Raw genomic sequence first — 23,527 nt, 5'->3', positions numbered from 1 at the left:
TTCCCTATTTCTTTTTGCTACTAGCAACTTCCTCTATCTGGAATACTTCACCTCCCCACCAATCCTTGTCTGACCCTCTGTGACCATCCCTTTCCCACTCTAAATCCAATAACCCAGAATAGCATTCTTATACTTTTTTACATACCCCTATCAGGGCAAATCACTATATCATAAATACTAGTTTACCTGTGAGATTTTCCTTCTAGACTCTGAACTCCGTAAGAACTAAAATTATACCTTAATCACATCAGTATGTCCAGTACTTATTACAGAGGCTGCTAAGTCGCTTCAGTTGTGTTCAATTCTGTGCAACCCCATAGACAGCAGCCCACCAGGCTCCGCCGTCCCTGGGATTCTCCAGGCAAGAACACTGGAGTGGGTTGCCATTTCCTTCTCCAGTGCATGAAAGGGAAAAGTGAAAGTGAAGTCACTCTGTCGTGTCCGACTCTTAGCGACCCCATGGACTGTAGCCTACCAGGCTCCTCCATCCATGGAATTTTCCAGGCACGAGTACTGGAGTGGGGTGCCATTGCCTTCTCGTATTACAGAGGCTCATATTACATGGTAGAAATCAGTAAACGTTTGGAGGAAGTGAAAGGAATAAAATACCTAGTCTGCTTAAGCAAAAGATACATTCTACTAATTAATATATTCTTTTTCTTAAAATTGAAACAGTCTTAAAATATTGTGTTAGTTTCAAGTGTACAGCAAAGTAACTAGGTTTAATATGTATATATTTTTTTCCATTATAGGTTATTACAAGATATCAAATCAGTAAATGCTTGTTGTTTGCATATTTTATATATATATCTGCAATCCCAAACTCCTTATTTATCCCTCCCCTCTTCCCTTCTGGTAAGTTTGTTTTCAATGTCTGTGAATCTGTTTCTATTTTGTAAGTAAGTTTATTTGTATTATTTTTTAGATTCCACGTATTAGTTATATTACATGTATTTGTCTTTCTCTGTCTGACTTACTTCACTTAGTATGATAATCTCTAGGTCCATCACGTTGTTGTAAATGGCAATATCTCATTCTTAATTTATGAAATAAACAAAGAGCTCATACAGTTCAACATCAAAAAAAGCAAACAACCCAATCAAAAAATGAGCAGAAGAACTGAACAGATGTTTCTCCAAAGAAGTCAGACAGATGGTCAACACTCACATAAAAAGATGCTCAACATCGCTAATTTTTAGAGAAATGTAAATTGAAACTACAATGAAGTACAGCATGGCCCTCATCAAAAAGTCAACAAGCAGCAAATGCTAGAGACAGTGTGGAGAAAAGGGAACTCTCCTACACTGTTGGTGGGAATGTAAATTGGTGTAGCCACTATGGAGAACACTATGGAGATTCCTTAAAAAACTAAACTAGAACTACCAGCAATTCCACTCCTCGGCATATATGCAGAAGAGATGAAACCTCTAATTCAAAAACATACATGCACCCCAACGTCCACAGTAGCACTATTTGTAACAGCCAATACATGGATGCAACCTAAGTGTCCATTAACAAATAAATGGATAAAGATACACATACACAAAAATGGAATACTAACCAGCCATAAAAAGAATGAAATACTGATTAATATATTCTCATTAGTCTGTCCTGCACTGCCATAACAAACATCATAGACTGGGTGGTTCATAAACAACAGAAATTTATTTTTCACAATTTTGGAGGTTGGAAATCCAAGGTCAGAGTGGTAGTGAGGGTCAGTTAGGGCCCTCCTCAAAGCTGCAGACTTTGTGTTATATCTTTACATGGTGGAAGGGGTTAGGGAGCTCTGCTGGCTCTCTTTTATAAGGGTACTTTGGTAATGTCTTTGCCTTCCTGACCTAATCCCCTCCCAAAAGCCCCACCTCCTAAAATCATCACCATTTTTTTTTAATAGTTGCTCAGAGGTGTCTGAGTCTTTGTGACCCTATGAACTATAACCCACAAGGTTCCTCTGTCCGTGGAATTCTCCAGGCAAGAATACTGGAGTGGGTAGCCAGCTCCCTTCTCCAAGGGAGCCTCCTGATCTAGGGATCAAATCTGGGTCTCCTGCATTGCAGGCAGATTCCTTCCTAACTAAGCCACCAGGGAAGCCCTTAGGCACTAGGTTTCCAACATATAAACCTGGGAGGACACATTCAGAACACAGCAATTAACAAAATTCTCAAACTGGTACCTCTTACATAGGAACCGGTCATGAACAGCGCTTGAGGACCCTTGAAAACTTCTAGGTTGGGCTTCCCTGGTGTCCCAAGTACTGAATCCATGTGCCTAGACCCAGTGCTCCAGAACAAGAGAAGCCACTGCAATGAGAAGGCTGTGTACCACAACAAAGAGTAGCCTCCACTCGTGACAACTAGAGAAAGCCAGCGCACAGCAACAAAGACCCATTGTAGCCATAAATAAATAAATAACCTTCTAGACGGTGGAAGGCTTGGGGTTCCAGAAGATAATCCATTTTCCTCACACTTTTAAACCTCTCTGTGGTTTCCTAAGTTATTCAGAGCCCTTAGCATAGCAAGCTCAATGTAAGAATTTATACAAACACCACCAGACACCACCCTAATGGTAGAAAGTGAAGAGGAAATAAAGAGCCTCTTGATGATGGTGAAAGAGGAGAGTGAAAAAGCTGGCTTAAAACTCAGCATTCAAAAACTAAGATCATGATATCCAGTCCCATCACTTTATGGCAAACAGACGGGGAAAAAAAATGAAGCACTGACAGACTTTATCTTCTTGGGCTTCAAAATCACTGCAGATGGTGACTGTGGTCATGAAATGAAAAGACGCTTGCTCCTTGGAAGGAAAGCTGTGACAAACCTAAATAGTGTATTAAAAAGCAGAGATATCATTTTGCTGACAAAGGTCCATCTAGTCAAAGCTATGGTTTTAGTCATGTATGGATGTGAGAATTGGACCATAAAGAAAGCTGAGTGCCAAAGAATTGATGCTTTTGAACTGTGGTGTTGGAAAAGACTCTTGAGAGTCCCTTGGACAGCAAGGAGATCAAACCAGTCAATCCTAAAGGAAGTCAACCCTGAATATTCACTAGAAGGACTGATGCTGAAGCTGAAGCTCCAATACTTTGGCCACCTGATGCGAAGAACCAACTCACTGGAAAAGACCCTGATGCTGGGAAAGACTGAGGGCATGAGGAGTAGTGGATGACAGAGGACGAGATGGGTGGATGCCATCACTGACTCTATGGACATGAATTTGAGTAAACTCTGGGGGATAGTGAAGGACAGGGAAGCCTGGCATGTGGCAGTCCATGGGGTTGCAAAGAATCAGACATGAGTGAGTGACTGAACAACAACAATGGAATTTTATAAAAAAACATTTTGTTGATAACTAGAATTTTCACCCTTTACAAAACCTGAGGCTTGATTAGGAGGACCCTTGGTTCCTTTTGGAGATACTGACCAGTGCTGGCTGATGTCATACTAAGTCCACTGTTGAACAGCTTATTTATTTATTTTTAATTTGTAACAAGACTTTCTCAATGAAGAGAAAGTCACTGATTCACATACTGGCACAAGTTTCTTATTTTGTCACAGACTAGTACTTTGAATAGTACTGTGTTAGACCATCTCATTGTATCATCCTTGTGCTTTTTTAATTCTCTTCCATATTTTCCATGTTCTTGTCTCTCTCTGCTTCACTAGGGGTAACTGCTTCAGATCTATTTTCCAGTTCACTATAATTCTCTCACTGTATTTAGTCTGATGTTTAATGTATCCAATGTGTGTTTTCTAATTATGCATCTATTTCTTTGTTTACTTATTTTATCCCAAATAATTTCAAACATATATCAAAGTTGAAAGAATTTTACACTGAACTTAGGTGGTATGCTAACCACCTAAGACTGTATCATTAACATTTTACTATGCTTGCTTTATCATTTAGTTGTCCATCTATCTATCTGTCCATTATCCCATCTTATTTTTAGTGTATTTCAAAGTAAATCATAGACATCAGTTATACTCCCCTCTAAGAACTTTAGCTCCCCTGGAGAAGGAAATGGCAACCTGCTACAGTATTCTTGCCTGGAGACTTCCACGGATAGAGGAGACTGGTGGCATACAGTTCATGGGGTCGTAAAGAGTCAGGCACAAATGAGCAACTAACACTCACACTCAAGTACTTTAGCATGCATATAATTAGAGTTCAATATTTTATAGTTTTTCTTCCACTGTATAATTTATATACAATAAAGCACAAGCTGGAATCAGGATTGCTGGGAGAAATATCAATAACCTCAGATATGCAGATGACACCACCCTTATGGCAGAAAGTGAAGAAGAACTAAAGAGTCTCTTGATGAAAGTGAAAGAGGAGAGTGAAAAAGTTGGCTTAAGGCTCAACATTCAGAAAACTAAGATCACAGCATCCGGTCTCATCACTGCATGGCAAATAGATGGGGAAACAGTGGAAACAGCAGCTGACTTTATTTTTCTGGGCTCCAAAATCACTGCAGATGGTGATTGCAGCCATGAAATTAAAAGATGCTTACTCCTTGGAAGGAAAGTTATGACCAACCTAGACAGCATATTAAAAAGCAGAGACATTACTTTGTCAACAAAGGTCCATCTAGTCAAGGCTATGGTTTTTCCAGTGGTCATGTATGGATGTGAGAGTTGGACTTTAAAGAAAGCTGAGTGCTGAAGAATTGATGCTTCTGAACTGTGGTGTTGGAGAAGACTCTTGAGAGTCCCTTGGACTGCAAAGTGATCCAACCAGTCCATCCTAAAGGAGATCAGTCCTGGGTGTTCATTGGAAGGACTGATGTTGAACCTGAAGCTCCAATACTTTAGCCACCTGATGCTAAGAGTTGACTCATTTGAAAAGACCCTGATGGTGGGAAAGATTGAAGGCAGGAAGAGAAGGGGACAACAGAGGATGAGTTGGTTGGATGGCATCATCGACTCAATGGACATGGGTTTGGGTGGACTCTGGGAGTTGGTGATGGACAGGAAGGCCTGGTGTGCTGTGGTTCATGGGGTCGCAGAGAGTCGGACATGACTGAGCGACTGAACTGAACTGAAAATACAAAAACCTTATGTGTACACTCAATGAGTTTCTACAAATATGCCATAATGTTTTTGAGATTTATCCATGAGGTTACATGTATCATTAACTTTTTTTTTTTAATACTGATTAGTATTACTTTGTATGGTGTATGGTAGTTAAAAAAAACCACAACAACAACCTATTCTCTGATTGATGGCCACCTGGGCTGATTTCAGCTTAGGCTATTATGAATAAAACTCCTATGAATATTTTTGTATGCCTTTTTGTAGTGATATGCTTTCATTTTTTTTTATGTAAGATCCAGGAGTTTCACTCCTGAATCATAGGATAGCTATATGCTTACTTTGATAAGAATCTCCTAGACTTTTTTCTAAAGGGACTGTACCAGTTTACACTCTCAACAATAAAACATGAGAATTTTGAGTATCTTAAAACCCTGCCAAAAGGGGGGGCAGTCCTAAGATGGTAGAGGAATAGGACGGGGAGACCACTTTCTCCCCCACAAATTCATTGAAAGATCATTTGAACGCTGAGCAAATACCACAAAACAACTTCTGAACATTGACAGAGGACACAAGGCACCCAGAAAGGCAGCCTATTGTCTTCAAAAGGAGATGTTTTATCATCGGTGCTGTATGGATGGAGAAGTCTTGAGGCTACTGTAGGAATAAGACTGGAAGCCAGAGGCAGGAGGCTTAAATCCAAAACTTGAGAACACTAGAAAACTCCTGACTCCAGGGAATATTTATCGACAAGAGCTCATCCAAAAGCTTGCATACCTACAGTGAAACCAAGCTCCACCCAAGAGCCAAGAAGTTTCAAAGCAAGACATACCAAGCTAATTCTTCAACAACGCAGGAACATAACCCTGAGCACAAAAATACAGGCAGCCAAAAGTCACACCAAACCCACAGACACCTCAAAACTCACTACTGGACACTTCATTGCACTCCAGAGAGAAGAGATCCAACTCCACCCTCCAGAACACCGATGCAAGCTTCCCTAACCAGGAAACCTTGACAAGCCACTCATCCAACCCTGCCCTCAGGGAGGAACCTCCACAATAAAGAGGAACCACAAACTTCCAGCACATAGAAAGGCCACCCCAAACACAGCAACCTAAACAAGATGAAAAGGCAGAGAAATATTCAGCAGGTAAATGAACACGATAAATGCTCACCAAACCAAACAAAAGAGGAGGAGATAGGGAGCCTACCTGAAAAAGAATTCAGAATAATGATAGTAAAAATGATCCAAAATCTCAAAAACAAAATGGAGTTACAGATAAATAGTCTGGATACAAGGATTGAGAAGATGCAAGAAAAGTGTAACAAGGACCTAGAAGAAGTAAAAAAGAGTCAGTCAATGCAATAACTGAGATCAAAAGCACTCTGGAGGGAACCAACAATAGAATAACTGAGGCAGAAGATAGGATAAGTGAGGTGGAAGATAGAATGGTGGAAATAAATGAAGCAGAGAGGAAAAAAGAATTAAAAGAAATGAGGACAACCTCAGAGACCTCTGGGACAATGTTAAATGCCCCAACATTTGAATCATAGGAGTCCCAGAAGAAGACAAAAAGAAAGGTCATGAGAAAATACTTGAGGAGATAATAGTTGAAAACTTCCCTAAAATGGTGAAGGAAATAGCCACCCAGGTCCAAGAAACCCAGAGCGTCCCAATTGGGATAAACCCAAGGCAAAACACCCCAAGACACATATTAATCAAATTAACGAAGATCAAACACAAAGAACCAATATTAAAAGCAGCAAGGGAAAAACAACAAATAACTCACAAGGGGATCCCCATAAGGATAACAGCTGATCTTTCAATAGAAACTCTTCAAGCCAGAAGGGAATGGCAGGACATACTTAAAGTGATGAAAGAGAAAAACCTACAACCCAGATTACTGTACCCAACAACCATCTCATTCAAATATGAAGGAGAAATCAAAAGCTTTACAGACAAGCAAAAGCTCAGAGAATTTAGCACCACCAAACCAGCTCTTCAACAAATGCTAAAGGATCTTTCCTAGACAGGAAACACAGAAAAGGTTTATAAACTCAAACCCAAAACGACAAAGTGGATGGCAATGTTATCATACTTATAAATAATTACCTTAATGTAAATGGGTTGATGCCCCAACCAAAAGACAAAGACTGGTTGAATGAATACAAAAACAAGACCCCTATATATGCTGTCTACAAGAAACCCACCTCAACCTAGGGACACATACAGACTGAAAGTGAAGGGCTGGAAAAAGATACATCACACAAATGGAGACCAAAAGAAAGCAGGAGGAGCAATACTCATATCAAATAAAATAAGACTTTGAAATAAAGGCTGTGAAAAGAGACAAAGAAGGACACTACATAATGATCAAAGGGTCAATCTAAGAAGAAGATATAACAATTATAAATATATATGCACCCAACATAGGAGCACCGCAATATGTAAGGCAAATGCTAACAACTATGAAAGGGGAAATTAACAGTAACACAACAATAGTGGGAGACTTTAATACCCCACTCACACCTACGGATAGATCAACTAAACAGAAAATTAGCAAGGAAACACAAACTTTAAATGATACAATGGATCAGTTAGACCTAATCAATATCTATAGGGCATTTCACCCTAAAACAATGAATTTCACCTTTTCCCTCAAGTGCACATGGAATCTTCTCCAGGATAGATCACATCCTGGGCCATAAATCTAGCCTTGGTAAATTCAAAAAAATTGAAATCATCTCAAGCATCTTTTCTGATCACAATGCAGTAAGGTTAGATGTCAACTACAGGAAAAAAACTATTAAAAATACAAACATGGAGGCTAAACAACACACTTCTGAATAACCAACAAATCACAGAAGAAATAAAAAAAGAAATAAAAATATGCATAGAAATGAATGAAAATGAAAACACAACAACCCAAAACCTATGGGATTCAGTAAAAGCATTGCTAAAGGGGAGGTTCATAGCAATACAAGCCTACCTCAAGAAACAGGATAAAAATCAAATAAATAACCTAACTCTACACCTAAAGCAACTAGAAAAAGAAGAAATGAAGCACCCTAGGGTTAGTAGAAGGAAAGAAATCATAAAAACTAGGGCAGAAATAAATGCAAAAGAAACAAAGGAAACCACAGCCAAAATCAACAAAGCTAAAAGCTGGTTCTTTGAGAAGTTAAAATAGACAAACCATTAGCTGGACTCATCAAGGAAAGAAAGGGAGAAGAATCAAATCAACAAAATTAGAAATGAAAATGGAGAAATCACAACAGACAACACAGAAATACAAAGGATCATAAGAGACTACTATCAGCAACTATATGCCAATAAAATGGACAACTTGGAAGAAATGGACAAATTCTTAGAAAAGTATAACTTTACAAAACTGAACCAGGAAGAAATAGAAAATCTTAACAGACCCATCACAAGCACAGAAATCAAAACTGTAATCAGAAATCTTCCAACAAACAAAAGCCCAGGACCAGATGGGTTCACAGCTGAATTCTACCAAAAATTTAGAGAAGAGCTAACACCTATCCTACTCAAACTCTTTCAGAAAATTGCAGAAGAAGGTAAACTTCCAAACTCATTCTATGAGGCCACCATCACCCTAATACCAAAACCAGACAAAGATGCCACAAAAAAGAAAACTACAGATCAATATCACTGATGAACATAGATGTAAAAATCCTTAACAAAATTCTAGCAAACAGAATCCAACAACCTATTAAAAAGATCAAACATCATGACCAAGTGGGCTTTATCCCAGGGGTGCAAGGATTCTTCAATATTAGCAAATCAATCAATATGATACACCACATTAACAAATTGAAAGATAAAACCCATATGACTATCTCAATAGATGCATAGAAAACCTTTGACAAACTTCAACATCCATTTATGATAAAAACCCTCCAGAAAGCAGGCATAGAAGGAACATATCTCAACATAATAAAAGCCATATATGATAAACCCACAGCAAACATTATCCTCAATGGTGAAAAACTGAAAGCATTTCCCCTAAAGTCAGGAACAAGGCAAGGGATGCCCACTCTCACCACTACTATTCAACATAGTTTTGGAAGTTTTAGCCACAGCAATCAGAGAAGAAAAAGAAATAAAAGGACTCCAGATTGGGAAAGAAGTAAAACTCTCACTATTTGCAGATGACATGTTCCTCTACATAGAAAACCCTGAAGACTCCACCAGAAAATTACTAGAGCTAATCAATGAATATAGTAAAGTTGCAGGATATAAAATTAACACACAGAAATCCCTTGCATTCCTATACACTAACAATGAGAAAACAGAAAGAGAAATTAAGGAAACAATTCCATTCACCATCGCAACGAAAAGAATAAAATACTTAGGAATAAATCTACCTAAAGAAACAAAAGACCTATATCTATAAAATGATAAAACAGTGATGAAAGAAATCAAAGATGACACAGATAGATGGAGAAATATACCGTATTCATGGATTGGATGAATCAATATAGTGAAAATGAGTATACTACCCAAAGCAATCTATAGATTCAATGCAACCCCTATCAAGCTACCAATGGTATTTTTCAGAGGACTAGAACAAATAATTTCACAATTTGTATGGAAATACAAAAAACCTTGAATAGCCAAAGCAATCTTGAGAAAGAAGAATGGACCTGGAGGAATCAACCTGCCTGACTTCAGGCTCTACTACAAAGCTACAGTCATCAAGACAGTATGGTACTGGCACAAAGACAGAAATATAGATCAATGAAACAAAATAGAAAGCTCAGAGATAAATCCACACACCTATGGACACCTTATCTTTGACAAAGGAGGCAAGAATATACAATGGAGAAAAGACAATCTCTTAAACAAGTGGTGCTGGGAAAACTGGTCAATCACTTGTAAAAGAATGAAACTAGAACCCTTTCTAACACCATACACAAAAATAAACTCAAAATGGATTAAAGATCTAAACGTAAGACCAGAAACTATAAAACTCCTAGAGGAAAACATAGGCAAAACACTCTCTGACGTAAATCACAGCAGGATTCTCTATGACCCACCTCCCAGAGTAATGAAAATAAAAGCAAAAATAAACAAATGGGACCTAATTAAACTTAAAAGCTTTTGCACAATGAAGGAAACTATAAGCAAGGTGAAAAGACAGCCTTCAGAATGGGAGAAAATAATAGCAAATGAAGCAACTGACAAAGAATTAATCTCAAAAATATACAAGCAACTCCTGCAGCTCAATTCCAGAAAAATAAGTGACCCAATCAAAAAATGGGCCAAAGAACTAAACAGAGATTTTTCCAAAGAAGACATACAGATGGCTAACAAACACATGAAAGGATGCTCAACATCACTCATTATCAGAGAAATGCAAATCAAAACCACAATGTGGTACCATCTCACGCCAGTTAGAATGGCTGCTATCAAAAAGTCTAGAAACAATAAATGCTGGAGAGGGTGTGGGGAAAAAGGAACCCTCTTACACTGTTGGTAGGAATGCAGACTAGTACAGCCACTATGCAGAACAGTGTGGAGACTCCTTAAAAAACTGGAAACAGAACTGCCATATGACCCAGCAATCCTGTTGCTGGGCATACACACCAAGGAAACCAGAATTGAAAGAGACACGCATACCCCAATGTTCATCGCAGCACTGTTTACAACAGCCAGAACATGGAAGCAACCTAGATGTCCATCGGCAGACGAATGGATAAGAAAGCTGTGGTACATATACACAATGGAATATTACTCAGCTATTAAAAAGAATGCATTTGAATCAGTTCTAATGAGGTGGATTAAACTGGAGCCAATTATACAGAATGAAGTAAGCCAGAAAGAAAAATACCAATAGAGTATATTAACACATAGATATGGAATTTAGAAAGATGGTAACGATGACCCTATATGCAAGACAGCAAAAGAGACACAGATATAAAGAACAGACTTTTGGACTCTGTGGGAGAAGGCGAGGATGGGATGATTTGAGAGAATAGCATTGAAACATGTATATTATCATATGTGAAACAGATCGCCAGTCAAGGTTCGATGCATGAGACAGGGTGCTCAGGGCTGGTGCACTGGGATTACCCCGAGGGATGGGATGGGGAGGGAGGTGGGAGGGAGGTTCAGGATATGGAACACATGTACACCCATCGATGATTCATGTGAATGTATGGCAAAAACCACCACAATATTGTAAAGTAATTAGCCTACAATTAAAATTTTAAAAAAAATTTTTTTTTTTTTTTTTTTAAAACCCTACCAACATTTGGTATTGCCAATCTTTCTAATTTTAACCATACTGGTGGTTATATAGTATTATCTCATAATGGTTTCAATTTGCATTTCTTGGATGACTGACACTGACTAGTTCATGTTTTTATTGACCATTTCTATATCTTACTTTGTGAAGCGTCTGTTTAAGCTGTCCATTTTCAAAAAATGGTTTGGCTTCTTCTTCTTAAATTGTAGGAGTTCTTTATATAACCATGACATCAGTTCTCTGTCACATATATATTTTGGAATAATTTTTCCTAGTCTTTAATATTCATTTTCTTAGTTCTGTCTTTTGATAAGCATGTTTTAATTTCTATGAAGTATAATCATGTTTTTTTCTTTTTTTGGTTATCACTTTTTGTGACCTAAGAAACTTTTGTCAGTTATAGAAATTATAAGTGGCAAAAGATTCAATTAATAATTAAAAAAAAAAAGCAAACTATTGCTCATTCCCAAGTCATGAAACTATTCCATGCTTTCCCCTAAAAACTTTGTGGTTTTCTATTTTATGTTTATGTCTATGCTCTACCTCAAGTTAATCCTTGTGTTTGATATGAGGTAGAGGTTGAGGTTCACTTTCTTCCATATGGATATTCAGTTTTCCAGCACTATTTGTGGAAAAAAATTTCCTCCCCTGATTGGATTGCTTTAGTGCCTTTAACAAATTTCCCATAAATGCAAGTCTAATTTCTGGGTGCTCTTTTCCACTGATGTATTTGACATGTCAATATTACACTATCTTGATTACTGTGGGTTGATAATAAGTCTTTAAACCAGGTAGGGTTAAGTTCTCCAACTTGTTCTTATTTAAGATTGATTTGGCCACTCTTAAGTCTTCGGCATTTCCACATAAATTTTGGAATCATCCAGTTAATTTCTAAGAAAAAGTTTGCTGCAATTCTTATTGGAATTGCATTCAGGCTACAGGTTGATTTGTAGAAAACTGACATATTAATGATACTGGGTTTTCCATATCCTTTGATGTTTTACCCTACTGATTATATAATCTAAACTTATCTAGCCGTTTTGTTAGTATCTTATTATCTGCTTATTTTGTATTCAATCCTTTATTTATTTAAATATTTTAATTATTATATATTCAAATTGGATAATTCCAATATATAAAGCCTATGAGGTCTTCAATCTGTTTTTGTTTGTTTCTGTCAACACTATTTCACACTGGCTCATTTCTTTGGTATTTGGTCATTTTAAAATTGTGACTTCATATCTTACTAAAGTTTATCAGTGGGAACCCTGACTGCCTCAATTGGGGCTGAATTTAATAAATTCTACAAAAGATTTATATTGCTTCTTCTGGAGGCAAGGCTGAGGGGTATGCCACTGAAGAGGGATTATTTCATTCTTCTTCCAATGTCCTGCCCTGAGGTAAATAAAGCTCTCAGATTCAACCAACTCTCTTTACAGAAGTCAAGACTTAAATGAGCTCATGTATCTGGTTTCCCCAACTGCTAACTGCTCAGAATTTGGTTTTCCCTACTTATCTTTTCCTTGAGAATAGAGGAGAAGTCTTTGAGAGATTTCCTTTTCTTCTTAGGAAAAACAATATATAAAAATCATGGGTTTTTGCTGTTGCAATTTTCTAAGATCGATTTCTACATTAGTGAGAGGATCCCTCATACCCTGCAATTTATTATAAGGCTGGAAATGGAGTACTCCACTGGGTTTTTAAGTTATAATTTACTGTTACAAGATCTTAGCTAAGATCTTACACATAAAAATTATATATCTGCTAAAATGAAAAGAGTTAAATCCATGATATTTTTGAAGAGATATATAGTAATCTCAGTTATAAAAAAAAACTAAAATAAGATCAGTTATTTGAGATGAGAAAATATATAGAAATAACCTATAATCTCCATAAACAGGTCCTTTAAAAAATTATCTTGGCACTGAAAGAACATGATAAACAAAATAACCCCTTGGCAGTACTCATGTTCCATTTAACTTTCCCTTGAGGACAGAAACTACAGGATAACTTCAAGAGAAGCAAAAATTACTAAAGTTTTTGAATCACTACCTAAAACTTAGTTCATTTAATGTTTCTATTTTAAAACACCAACACAGATGTTTGGCCTCTCTGCCTTGAAACTCTATGCTTTTGTAAAAAAATGTTCAGAATGTTATGTTAAATCCCCACAAGTATTGTAACAAGAATATAAATATTAATAAATCCCAAGTTGGTAAGTAAGTAATTCATTAAAATAAAAGTATCACATATGAACCCATTTATAACCAAAAAGAGCCTCTCTATAATGGAACAAAGACAAGATCTAATTTTATGAAATGCTGAATTACAAAACAGTAAGAGCTCATTAGTGCAGGTGCATTTGGAAGCAGCAGCAACAAACCCAAGCTTCCCCCTGAGAGAATACGATTATCCAAATGAAAAGGAGTATTTTTCTAGCCCAAGGGTACCTGGCTATTCTGTAATCAATTACTAATTAGTTTATGCTAAAATTAAGTTTAGAGAAAGCCTTCTAATTTAGTTCTTCAGTTAATTACAGCACATAAAATACAAATGGAAAAAAGCCTCCTAAAATAGTTTTTTCAATTTTATCACCAGGTATAGGGAACCAGGATATTATCTAACTTTAGGACTTCTGGTAACCTTGATCTCTTAATCAAATTCTTTTGTTTTCTGTAATGACAGTATCAAAGTAACTGAAACAAAGGAACAGAAGTAGCAACAGACTTGTGATTTTTACAGCAAATGAATTATGTCTTATTTTTCTCATAAAGTTTCAATAATTTCCTTCCTACAAAAATGAGAATCCTTTTCTGTTATAAAAAATCCTTGTTACATGTTTTAGATAATTTAATTATGCTTATGTGTATATGTGTGTTTCAAGCAGAGAAAAGTTTAAATGGAAGTCAAATCTCTTCTAATCTATATATGTCAGAGATAACCATTACTAAGGATTTAGTGTAAATATCCTTCTAGATTTTCATTATAATATACATACATACATACATGTAATTTTAAGTCAAAATAGAATTATATCTACCTTATGTACTCCTGGTGGCTCGGATGGTAAAGAATCTGCCTGCAATGTGACAGACCTGGGTTCAATCCCTGGGTTGGGAAGATCTCCTGGAGGAGGGCATGGCAACCCACTCCAGTATTCCTGCCTAAGGAATCCCCATGGACAGAGGAGCCTGGCGGGCTGCAGTCCATGGAGTCACGAAGAATCAGACACAACTGAGTGACTAAGCACTACCTTATGTATCTTCCTGTATGCCGACCTGGCAATATGTAACAGAAGTTTTTTCCTATAGGTACATATTATAGAGCTACCTCTTTTATTTTAGTAGCCAAACAGTATTTCAAAGAAGTATTCTACCATACTTACATTAGTTTATATCCAAATGGTAAACATTTAGGAGGCTTTCATTTTTTGATATTATAAACTATTATAGCTAGTCTCTTACGCTCTAAAATAAGAATTTATTTCCAGTAGAGGTGAATTATCTCCTATCTTGTTAATTTGCTTTAACAAACCAGAAAGTGCTTGTTACAAGATTACATTTTTCATTCCAGCTTTTAAGTTAGAATTTCTGAGAAAGATATTATCTGAAATGTGTTTGAAAAGATAAATTTCCCCTGCAAAAAAAGTAACAGTAATACCCTAAGACATTAATGTGTATAAATTATAAGGAAGACCTTAGTAGACATTTCTCCAAAGAAGACATACGGATGGCCAAGAGGTACATGAAAAGATGCTCAACATCACTAATTATTAGAGAAATGCAGATCAAAACTACTACCTCCCAGAATGGCCATCATCAAAAAAATCCACAAATAATACATGCTGGAGAGGATATAGAGAAAAGAGAACCCTCGTGCGCTGTTGGTAGGAATGTAAATTGATACAGCCACTATAGAGAACAGTATGGGGGTTCCTTAAAAAACTAAAAATAGAACTATCATATAATCTGCCTGCAATACAGGAGACCCCAGTTCGATTCCTAGGTCAGGAAGTTACCCTGGAGAAGGGACAGGCTACCCACTCTAGTATTCATGGGCTTCCCTGGTGGCTCAGACGGTAAAGAATCTGCCTACAGTGCAGGAGACCTGGGTTTGATCCCTGGGTTGAAGACTCCCTGGAGGAGGGCATGGCAACTCATTCTTGCCTGGAGAATCCCTATGGACAGAGGAGCCAGGCGGGCTACAGTCCATGGGGTCACAAAGAGTCAGACACAACTGAGCAACTAAGTACACCAAACAGCACCATATAATCTAGCAATCCCAACATTTGCTGCAGCACTGTTTACAATAGGCAGGATATGGAAGCAACCTAAATATCCATCAACAGATGAATAGATAAATAAGATGTGGTACATGTAAACAATGGAATATCACTCAGCTATAAAAGGAACAAAATTGGGTCATTTGTACAGACAGGATGGACCCAGAGTCAGAGTTAAGTCAAGTCAGAATGAGAAACAAATATTGTATATTAACACATATATGTGGAATCTAGAAAAATGGTACAGATGAACCTATCTGCAGAGATGAAGGACATGGAGAATGGAAGCGTAGGCATGGAGTAAGGGGTTGGGGGAGGGATGAATTGGGAGATGGGAACTGATGTATGTGCACTGCCATGTGTAAAACAGATAGCTAGTGGGAACCTGTTGTTTCTGTTGTATAATGTAGGGAGCTGAGCTTGGTGTTCCGGGATGATTTAGAGGGGTGGGATGGAGGAGGTGGGAAGGAGGGTCAAGAGGGAGGGGATATATATATATATGTATATATAAAAACAGCTGATTCACTTGGTTGTACAACACTGTAAAGCAACTATAACCCAAGAAAAAAAATGACACAATTAATACCCATATACATAGGTTAAGAAATAGATTATGAACTGAATAATTCATTTATCATTTGGATTACCCACCATTCATTGCCCTCTATTTTAATGGTACAATTGAAAACTGACTGAAAAGGGATGACAAAAATATAGACATTAAGTAATATACAACTGAATGTTTCAAAGATGACTTTTCACTTCAGAAAGCTTACTTATAGAACTAGTAAAATAACCTAGTATTTTTCAAGAAAAAAAAAAAAAGGAAGAATAAAAAAACTCATAATATTTATGCTGAACAATACATACATGTTTCTAACAGAAATGCTATGAATATCAATCAGCTCTTCATATTATCAGATGTGGAAGGCTTAAGAACCTGATATACTGATAATTATTGAACTGCCTGGGGAAAAAAGTATTATTCTCAAATAAGAGAAATCTGAAAAAACTAAAAGTTACCTGTAGAGTACAGTTCATCATCCTTATTATGTAGTCAAACTGCTGATGATCTAATATTGCCCGGTTCTGCTGAACATGTAAACCCAGCTCATCAGTGAGACACTGTCTTGCTGCCTTTCCTTTAAGGGCTCTCAATGCAGCAGGAAGGGTCTGAGGACATAAGAGGCAGACATGAACAAGAGGTTTCACTGGGAAAAAAATAACTTTAAATCACACTAACTCATGCATATCCTATAAACCATTTAACAAAGCTATTAGTAGAATTAGAAAAGAGTTGATTTGCTGTTAACGACAACACAGATTTATAGTGATTTTTTAAATTTGTAAGGCAGCATGAAAATAAACAGGACTAGTTTATGTGATACATTTTAAAAACATTGTCGTGTCCGACTCTGTGCGACCCCATAGACGGAAGCCCACCAGGCTCCCCTGTCCCTGGGATTCTCCAGGCAAGAACACTGGAGTGGGTTGCCATTTCCTTTTCCAATGCATGAAAGTGAAAAGTGAAAGTAAAGTCGCTCAGTCGTGTCCGACTCCTAGCGACCCCATGGACTGTAGCCTACCAGGCTCCTCCGTCCATGGGATTTTCCAAGCAAGAGTACTGGAGTGGGGTGCCATTGCCTTCTCCGTTAAAAACATTAAACTTCATTAAAAAAACCTTATCAAAACCGTGACCACCAAAATAACTGCTGCTTCAGATTCTGAGTCAAAACCACGGATACTTGACATGTTCTTTCAATAACTGGCCACATTTCTGTGGCAAGAATAGAAGGAAAAACTAAAATGACAAGAATTGTGGGTGATTTTATACTTTTATAGTGACTAGCAACTTAATCACTACTCAGTTTTAATTTATGACTTGAAAATTCTGCAATCTCTTCTATTTCAAAAGCATAATTAAGAAGGAAAAAACTCAGAGCAACAAATAGAAATCTCTAGGTTTACATACTAAAACTCTTCCACTTCCTCACCCACAAGAATGCTTCTTCCAGTTCACCTTTGGAGCCTAACTGATTTACTTTTTACATAAAGTAGTATTAATAATAGGCTTATTTAACTTTGAAAACATAAAATGAGAACAAAGGAGCAAATAAGAAGGAAGGAAAAGACTGAGAGTAGGAGGTCATAATATTGTTACAAGGGGCACAAGAAACAGTGTGAAAGTTGAAAGCAAGAGAAGCAAAAGAAAGTCTGTTTAACACTTCAATCAGAAGAAAAAATGGATTCCAAAAAACTCAAAACACACTTGAGGGTCATTAAGTGGATAAAAACTTTGTTTCACAAGCTTTACTAGCCCCATGTAATAAGTGCTCAAAACTATGACAAGTCACTAAGAAAAGGTTACATTAATGTTTAATATGTTTTATTAAAGAAGGCAAGAAAAAGTGCTATTAAAGCACACATTAAAGGCACATTTAAATGAAGACCACAATTTTTATAATTCATTACTTTTAACTAGATTTTTTGTAATAAAATTATATTTTAAATGTTTTTAAGTCTCTTGATGAAAGTGAAAGAGGAGAGTGAAAAAGTTAGCTTAAAGCTCAACATTCAGAAAACTAAGATCACGGCATCCGGTCTCATTACTTCATGGAAAACAGATAGGGAAACAGTGGAAACAGTGGCTGACTTTATTTTTGGGGGCTCCAAAATCAATGCAGATGGTGACTGCAGCCATGAAATTAAAAGATGCTTGCTCCTTGGAAGGAAAGTTATGACCAACCTAGACAGCATATTAAAAAGCAGAGACATTACTTTGCCAACAAAGGTCTGTCTCGTCAAGGCTATGGTTTTTCCAGTGGTCATGTATGGATGTGAGAGTGGACTGTGGTGCTAAAGAAGACTCTTAAGAGTCCCTTGGACTGCAAGGAGATCCAACCAGTCCATCCTAAAGAAGATCAGTCCTGAGTGTTCATTGGAAGGACTGATGCTGAAGCGAAACTCCAATACTTTGGCCACCTGATGCAAAGAATTGACTCATTGGAAAAGACCCTGATGCTGGGAAAGACTGAAGGCAGGAGGAGAAGGGGATGACACAGGATGAGATGGTTGAATGGCATCACCAACTCAATGGACATGAATTTGGGTAGACTCCGGGAGTTGGTGATGGACAGGGAGGCCTGGTGTGCTGTGGTCCATGGGGTCCCAAAGAGTCGGACAGGACTGAAAGACTGAACTGAACTGACTGAAGTTTCTAAATAATATGCCAAAATAGAATTTAATGAACAATGTTTAAAAGTTTAAGGGGGAGAAATGACTATCAATATTTTGGGCTTGGCTAAGATTTTTAAATATTAGACACTGTTCATTTAAAATGATAAAAACAATGAAAGAATACTTTATAAGGAAAAGGGATGGAAATAGAGGAGAGGTCAGTTAGCAAGCTAAACACAGAAATCTGAAAGGGACATGATGAATGTTTACTTGGGAATGATGGCATTTTATTACCTTTTCAGTCTCCAACGTTTTATTTTCAAATATGAATGAAATGCAGTTCCTAACAACTTCCAATCTCTGTGCACTGTTGAAAACTGTTGTCACTTTATCCATTATTGAAACTATTAAAGGAATATAAGGAAAACACTAATTAAATTCCTTTGGCAATTATAAAAGCAAGGGGAATATTACTGTTTACAGTTTATATGACTCTGTTTACATGGCAAACACTTAAGCCTTTATTTCCCCCTTGTTACATGACACTGAAGGTACTTCATCACTTTGATTACATTTCTACATTGTGAAGTGACAGGCTAATCAATAGCTTATTGAGGATAATTTTATAGGATAGATGCTAATACTGTACTTAACTCTTACACAAATTAATTCACGTTGCACAGTAAAATTTTATTAAGCAAAGATAAACATCTCTTTTTTTAACCTTTAGTTGTAAACAAACAGATAAGAAATGTGTCAGGTACAAGATCATGACAAACACAGCTAATGCTCATATGTAAGAGGACTGACTACTAACAGGAAAAGAAGCTGATATTTCTAACATATTACCAAAGAAAAACCACATACCACAAAAAATTAGGTTCTAAAAATCTGAGTATAGGTGACCTGAAGAAGCACTGTACACAAACAGAAATGATCATGGCCAAAGAACTGCTTTACAAATTTGGGAGAGTCACTTTTCGGTTCTGTGAACTTAGTACCTGTCAACTTTACAAGATTGGATAATTCTAGTGTATTACATAAGCTAAAATTACTTAAAACAAATGTAACTTATTAAAAGAATACTAGAAGATATAATTTAAAGCAGTATTCACTAAATAAAAAGTATAATTTCACAAAGAACTACACAATATCATTTGTACAAATCAGGTAGTAGCTATAATTCTTAAGCCTTATATTTTATGATTGCTCTTACCTAACAAGAAAAACCATACATAATACCATACTCTTGGCCTTCTTTTCATTTCATCAATATGAAATTTTACATTCTTCAATTTTTTTAAAGTTAAAAATTTTGAAATAATTATGAGCTTACACAAAGTTACAAATTAGTACAGAGAAGATCCATGCACTCATCACCCAACTTCCCCAAATGGTGGTATCTTCCCTACCTATAGTGCTTTATCAGAATCAGGCAATCAATCTTGGTTTTTACTAGTTTTCTTGAAATCATTTAAAATTATGTAACATTAATGAGACCATGATGGTAAAATAGATTATTTCATATGACTTTCTCTGTCTGAAATGTGCATTCTTAATTTCGTACTCTGGAGCTTCCCACATGTGTAGGTCAGTGGCATAGACAGAAACTGACATTGATCTATATTTAGAGTAGAAAATGTCTTAGTCTCCAAGTAAGACCACATACTTTAGACAGCAACATCTTTAACCTATTTTTATAAATTTTTAATTCTAAAATCTCTTTCACAGCATTTTAAATTTTCTTTAGGATGAACCTTAAAAACCCCACCTTTTTAAATAATGAATCTGTTTACCATCTGGAAATTATTACTTTCCTTTGGAGACTATGACTTAGTTCATCCCCAGGAGAAAGTTCTTCACTTAGAGTTTGATATATCAGGGATTGACCAAATCCTCAGCTGTGGCATTCTAATACTAGCTTTCTAACAGTTGATAACAACTCTGGTTTATGGGTATTCGACTTTTCAGGTCTTCCTTCTGAAGGTTTGGCTTTCGAATGCTATTTTTAGCTGTTCATCATCACTCTGGCACCTCTGAGGAATAGCTGGAAAGTAATTAACTTCTCAAAATGTGAACAGTTCTTAAAGTGACATAGCAATTCTACACTCATATTAAATGGGTATCATGTAAGATGAAACATTCATACTTAAACATTTTTAATACAAGGAAAATCCTGATTCTGATCAATTTAAGTGAATCAGAAAGTTGGACAGAGGTCCCTGCATTCATCTTTCACTCATTCATTCATCATTCTTTCATTTGTTTGTTCATTCATTCATTTTGGTTTTATAGGTAGTACATGCAGGGACAAATACTGAGTCATATGTTATTTCTCTCACTGACTACAATGAGAGATTCCATATGCATATAAAAAATTTGATGTTGATTGAAAATGAAGAAAGTAAAGAGACTATACAAAGATAATACTGAGACAAGGCTACAATTCAAGCAGATAAAAATTTAAACCAACTACATGTATTTATTTAAAGAAAGCATTCAACTAAGTTATGAATATTAAACTTACAAGATGAAACCCTTCAAAAAGTAACTACCCTAACACATTGGCTTCTCCATTTTCTTCTCCATGTGAAAGTATAATAAACACTTAAGTAAAAGCTGGTAATATGTAGGGAAATTATAGCAAATTAGTATTATTAAGTAAATAATTGATAATATTCACATTACTATATACTATCCCTGACCAGGGATCAAAGCTGGGCCCTGCATTGTGAGCATGGAGTCTTAGCCACTGGATAACCAGGGAAGTCCCTGTGTCCTATATCTTGATTAAAAGTTAACTTTTAAAACAAACAAATGGATAAATACATACCAACAGGTGGACCTGCAGGCACAACACATTTCTTTTCCACTCTTGAAGCAGGAGGTGCATTCTGATTCTTAGCAAGATTTTCCTGTATTAATTCCTGTACCCGAGTTTCATTAATTTTGGGGAAAGGAAGAATATGAACTCGCAAGTGAGATCCTTCTGTCGGGCGTGGAACTTTCTGAAATGCCATATGAGGGTTTGGATTCTCCTGCAATATTAAACATAGGTAAGATTATTCAAAAGTTATTGTTGGCCAGAGGGGGAGAAACTGAAATCAGACAGGTGAGAGACTGTACATACATTCAGATATATGCCATAAAACACAGAGTCCTGGAATACATGAGCTACCAGCAGCATCTGATACAGCTGATCAATTGCTCTTTTTGCTCTTCAGCACACACTTTCTTCACTTGGTTTGTAGATTTCTTGCTACATCTTTGTCTATTTTTTATCTCCCTAATCTCTTAACTATGTGAATACCCCAGGGCTCAGATCACAGGCCTCTCTTCTATTTACATTTACTTCCTTGGTGATAACTTACAGTCTCATATTTTTAACTACAAGAAGACCAAAGATTCACAAATTTTGGTCTCCAAATAAGTGTCCTCCTGAACTCCATATCCATATATTCAACAATCTGAAAATACTGTTTCCATCTGGATTTAAAAAAAATCTTGAATATATGTTCAAAAGGAACAGTTAGTATTCACCTCCTCCAAAACTGCTATCTACAGTCTTCCTCACTTCAGTACATGGCATATTTATTTTTTCCAATCACTTCAGTGAAAAACTTAAGAGTAATCATTAATGCCTTTCTCTAATACCCCATTATCCATTCCTGTGCAAACCTTTAAATTATGTCTTTAAAATATGTCTATAACCTGACCACTTTTCAACACACCTTGGTTTAAGTCAGCATCTCTTTCATATTGCTACAGAATAGTCTCCGAACCTGTCTCCCTGCTCCACCCTTGCTCCCACTCTCACTCTGTTTTTAACACTGCAGACAGAGTGATCTAGTTAAAGCATGTCAAATTATTATCTACTTGTTCATAATGAGTGGGACACGATGTTGAACACCTATCAGAACTATATTAGTTAAATTAATTGTGTCAGCTAATATTTTCATAGACCCTCGGAGTTGGCATGGAGTTTTATCCAGCCCTTACTTACGTAGAATTATATTTCAAATACTATAGGCAGAGTGGAATCCATACTTTTTACAAAGTTCCATATGAAAGGCTGCTGTACAATCACTCTTAGGCCAACTCTTGCATTTACATTTGATGAAACCAGAAAATTTCTCTTTCCTTCTGAACTTGCATTATTCATGTTGTACAATAAGCTCAATACTGCCCTACATATTCTCTGGACAGTTAAAATGGCCAACCAGCATCATCTACCAGAGCTGCTCCCCACAATTCTTTCTGATTATTTGGCCCAGACTCAGATAATGGAAAGGCAGGATCATAGTAGAAGATAAAGGGAGCATATGTCACTAACAGAGTGGAAATAATACTCCTTTAAGTGTCAGAAAGCCTGGGTTCTAGTTTTTGCTCTACTCATTATGTCATACTGGATAAACAACTTTGCCTAAGTCTATAAAGGCATGCCTTGTTTTCTTGCACTTCACTTTACTGAACTTCATCAGTTCAGTTCAGTTGCTTAGTCGTGTCTGACTCTTTGCGACCCCATGGACTGCAGCACGCCAGGCTTCCCTGTCCATCACCAACTCCCAAAGTTTACTCAAACTCATGTCCATTGAGTTGGTGATGCTATCCAACCATCTCATCCTCTATCATCCCCTTCTCCTCCCGCCTTCAATCTTTCCCAGCATCAGGGTCTTTTCAAATAAGTCAGTTCTTTGCATCAGGTGGCCAAAGTATTGGAGTTTCAGCTTCAGCATCTGAGCTTCATAGTTACTACTTTT

General features: G+C 36.7%; 1 protein-coding gene across 5 annotated transcripts in view; it reads right to left on the bottom strand.

Annotated features, from left to right (window-relative positions):
- SBF2 (SET binding factor 2) overlaps positions 1-23,527 on the bottom strand; it is a 473,595-nt gene that overhangs the window by 173,010 nt on the left and 277,058 nt on the right. For all 5 annotated transcript variants that reach the window (XM_081540685.1, XM_081540683.1, XM_081540686.1 and 2 more), the window contains 3 exons: positions 21,601-21,805; positions 19,062-19,171; positions 16,614-16,763 (listed from right to left, as the gene is read on the bottom strand). In XM_081540685.1, coding sequence (XP_081396811.1) covers positions 16,614-16,763; positions 19,062-19,171; positions 21,601-21,805 — 465 coding nt within the window. The remainder of the gene's footprint in view (positions 1-16,613; positions 16,764-19,061; positions 19,172-21,600; positions 21,806-23,527) is intronic.

This window comes from Giraffa tippelskirchi, chromosome 11 (genome assembly GCF_054371585.1).
Source record: "Giraffa tippelskirchi isolate mGirTip1 chromosome 11, T2T-mGirTip1v1.2.pri, whole genome shotgun sequence".
Lineage (NCBI taxonomy): Eukaryota > Metazoa > Chordata > Mammalia > Artiodactyla > Giraffidae > Giraffa > Giraffa tippelskirchi.
Note: the sequence above shows the minus strand (reverse complement) of the source record. Positions and strands in the feature narration are given on the sequence as shown.